At 61.5% G+C, this 2,900-nt stretch overlaps 1 protein-coding gene across 1 annotated transcript; it reads left to right on the top strand.

Moving 5' to 3' along the window:
* The first annotated feature begins 642 nt into the window (after positions 1-642).
* On the top strand, positions 643-2,555 carry LOC123633499 (laminin subunit alpha-5-like). Its single transcript, XM_045544773.1, has 4 exons — positions 643-1,219; positions 1,305-1,478; positions 1,636-1,730; positions 2,534-2,555. The coding sequence occupies exons 2-4, from the start codon at positions 1,320-1,322 to the stop codon at positions 2,553-2,555; spliced, it is 276 nt and encodes a 91-aa protein (XP_045400729.1). The 5' UTR covers positions 643-1,219; positions 1,305-1,319.
* The last annotated feature ends 345 nt before the right edge of the window (positions 2,556-2,900 follow it).

The following is a 2,900-nucleotide window of genomic DNA, read 5'->3' as shown; positions in this document are numbered from 1 at the left end:
AACGCACCCCAGGCTCGGGAGGGGGTTTCTCAGAGGGCTGGTAACTATCTTCATCACTGTCCACAGTGCAGGCCTGTCCCCTGGGTCCTTCTGTCCCTGGCAGGCAAATCCACATATGCCCCTGTGGGGCACCTGTGTCTTGCATCACCTGCTGTGGCCCTCCCGATTGGCAGGGGCACCTTGACACCCTCGGTCCCCACAGGTTTTCCACGTGGCCTATGTGCTTATCAACTTTGCAAACTTGGGCAGCAGGGCTGCTGTGACCATGGCTTCTTGAGGTCTCGGTCACCAGCCCGGCCCTCATGCCCAACCCCTGTGTGGGTCAGGACCATCTGTGTGAGGACCGAGAGGCAAAGGGGAATTCATCAGGTCACCCCCGACTTTCAGTACAGCTAGGCCCAGGGTCTGGTGGTGGCAGGAATCTCGGTGCCATCTCTTGGCTCCCTCTGTGCTGCCTTCATGTTTGACAGCTCCCTGTGGTGGTGACACAGGTCTCTGGTGGCTCCCAGCTGGCTTCCTCCCAGCTCAGCTGCCTGTGTCAGGAGAGCTGGGTCCTGGAACTCACTCACTGGCTGCCTTTGGCCACCTGCCACCCTGATGGGTCAGGTTGGCAGGATGGGGATGCTCCAGTTTGGTGGCCTAGTCATGTGTCCCCCAAAATTCCCTGGCCCGAGAGTGGACGAGGGGCAGTTCTCTGACAGGCAGTGGGGAACTGCCCCAAGGAAGGACATGAAGACAGTCCTCCAAGGGGAGCGGGAGACACCTGCTCTCTAGACATGTCCCAGGGAGAGGGGTGCAGGGGTGTGGGTGGTGAGCTGGTGCAGCTGTGCACGTCCAGCGTGGCCGGCGGGGCAGGAGCTCCTCCCTCAGCAGGGTTCAGTGACCTCTTCCCCAAGTCCTACTGGCTGGTGGAGCCTTGGCTGGGTGACCCGTTGAGGGCGCAGCATTCCCACCTCAAGATGAGGTGGCCGGGCTCAGGCTCAGGTGACCGGTCCAAGAGGCAGCCTTCCAGGTGGTCAGGCTCAGGGAAGTCAAGGAGCCCAGGGGCCCCGCCTCTGGGCCTGTGGGCTTTTCTGGTGGCCTCAGCACTCCTTTTCCAGCCCTTTCCTGCAGCCTCCAAGAGGGGCTGCCTGGAGCGGTTTGGGCCGCAGTCACGTGGGATGACGACGCCATCTGCACCACTGAGTACTCACGCATAGTGTCCCTGGAGAATGGTGAGGTGAGTCCGAGGACAGCGTGGTGGTGGGTTCTGCCAGTTTGCTCCTGGCGGCCACACCTGGCCTCACCGTCCACGCCTTCTGCAGATCGTGGTGTCCCTGATGAATGGGCACCCAGGGCCTATGAACTACTCCTACTCGCCACTGCTGCGCAACTTCACCAAAGCCACCAACATCTGCCTACGTTTCCTGCGCACCAACAACACACTGCTGGGTCACCTCATGGGCAAGGCGCTGTGGGCCCCCACAGTCATGCACCAGGTGAGCCCACCCTGTCTAGCATGTGGGGCAGCCCCTGGTAGACGGGGGAGGAGCCGGCTCTGAGGGGCAGCCGGGACCTGAGGCCCTGGGACGCGGGTGGGTGAGCCTGGGCCCTGGCGCTCAGGGGCCTGCAGTGCAGTATTATTACGGCACCAAGGACATGAGCATCGGCGGCTGCTGCGTCTGCCATGGCCACGCAGACATCTGCGATGCCAAGGACCCTTCGGACCCTCTCAGGAAAGGCCGTTTCAGGTGAGGCCCTACAGCTCAGGTCCCCCCAGGTGAGGCTGCTCTCAGCTGGGGCCCCCTCAGGTGAAGTCCTTTTCAGGTGAGACCCTGTCAGCTAGGTCCCTCCAGCTGAGGCACTGTCAGGTGAGGCCCCTTTCAGTCCTTTTCAGCTAAGGCCCCTTCAACTTTGGCCGCTTTCAGGTGAGTCACCTCTCCGATGAGGCTCCTTTAGGTGAGGCCCCTCAGTGAGGCCTGCTCAGGTGAGGTCCTCTCAGTAGCTACGTCAGCTGAGGCACTCACAGCTGAGGGCCCCTTTCAGGTGTGACACCTCTCAGTTGAGGCCCTTTTAAGCTGAGGCCCTTCCCAGGTGAGGCCCCTCTCAGTTGGGGACCCTGTCAGGTGATGTCCTTTTCAGCTGAGGGACGCTCTCAGCCGAGACCCTTTTCAGCTGAAGCCCTTTCAGCTGAGGGGCCTCTCAGGTGAGGGTTCTCTGAGAAGAGAAGAGGCCCCTTACAGGTGAGGCCCTTTCAGCTGAGGACCCCCCCAGGTGAGGCTCCTCTCAGGTGAGACCCACTCACCTGAGAACACTTTCAGTGCAGGTCTCTGTCAGGTGAGTCCGCTTTAGGTGAGGCCCTTCCAACTGAGGGTCCTTTCAGCATAGGCCTCTTTTACATAAGGTCCCTTTCTGATGACACTCTTAAAGGTGATCCCCCTCCCAGGTGAGACCCCTCTTAGGTGGGGCCCTTTCAGCACAGGCCCCTCCGAGGGGCCTCCCCATTTTTCTGAAAGACAGAGGACAGTGAGCCCATCTGAGTTTGAATTTCCAGATCCTGGCTCCGAAGACGCTGAACTCGGATTTTAACTGGCTCTCCAGCAAGGCCAGGAGGGAGTGCTCTCCACCGTGCCCCCCCATGAGCACCGAGGGCTGCAGGGCCTGTGTGGGCTGGCAGGGGGCGGAGCGCCCGTCATGCCCCGCGGCTTTGCATGCGGCGTTGCAGGTGGCATGAGAGGACGCAGTGCCGCCATGTTAGCGTTCCCAGTACGAGCCATCTGCCGCTTGCTGGCCAGGCCTCAGACCCGAAGCGAGTGCGACCTCCTTGTCCTCACTCAGACGTGAGGCCCCGAGGGTGAGTTCAACCTTCCTGTCAGAGCCCCACGGGCACTGCCTTCCTGTCTGCAGCCGCCTGCTGAGGG

Source organism: Lemur catta, chromosome 2 (assembly GCF_020740605.2).
Source record: "Lemur catta isolate mLemCat1 chromosome 2, mLemCat1.pri, whole genome shotgun sequence".
Taxonomy (NCBI): Eukaryota; Metazoa; Chordata; class Mammalia; order Primates; family Lemuridae; genus Lemur; species Lemur catta.
Note: the sequence above shows the minus strand (reverse complement) of the source record. Positions and strands in the feature narration are given on the sequence as shown.

Excerpts from the sequence above, each read along its gene's own strand:
- LOC123633499 (XM_045544773.1), top strand. The coding sequence starts at position 1,320 with ATGAATGGGCACCCAGGGCCTATGAACTACTCCTACTCGCCACTGCTG. Across the intron at positions 1,479-1,635 it reads CCCCCACAGTCATGCACCAG|GACATGAGCATCGGCGGCTG; the intron begins GTGAGCCCACCC and ends TACGGCACCAAG. Across the intron at positions 1,731-2,533 it reads CTCAGGAAAGGCCGTTTCAG|ATCCTGGCTCCGAAGACGCT; the intron begins GTGAGGCCCTAC and ends TTGAATTTCCAG.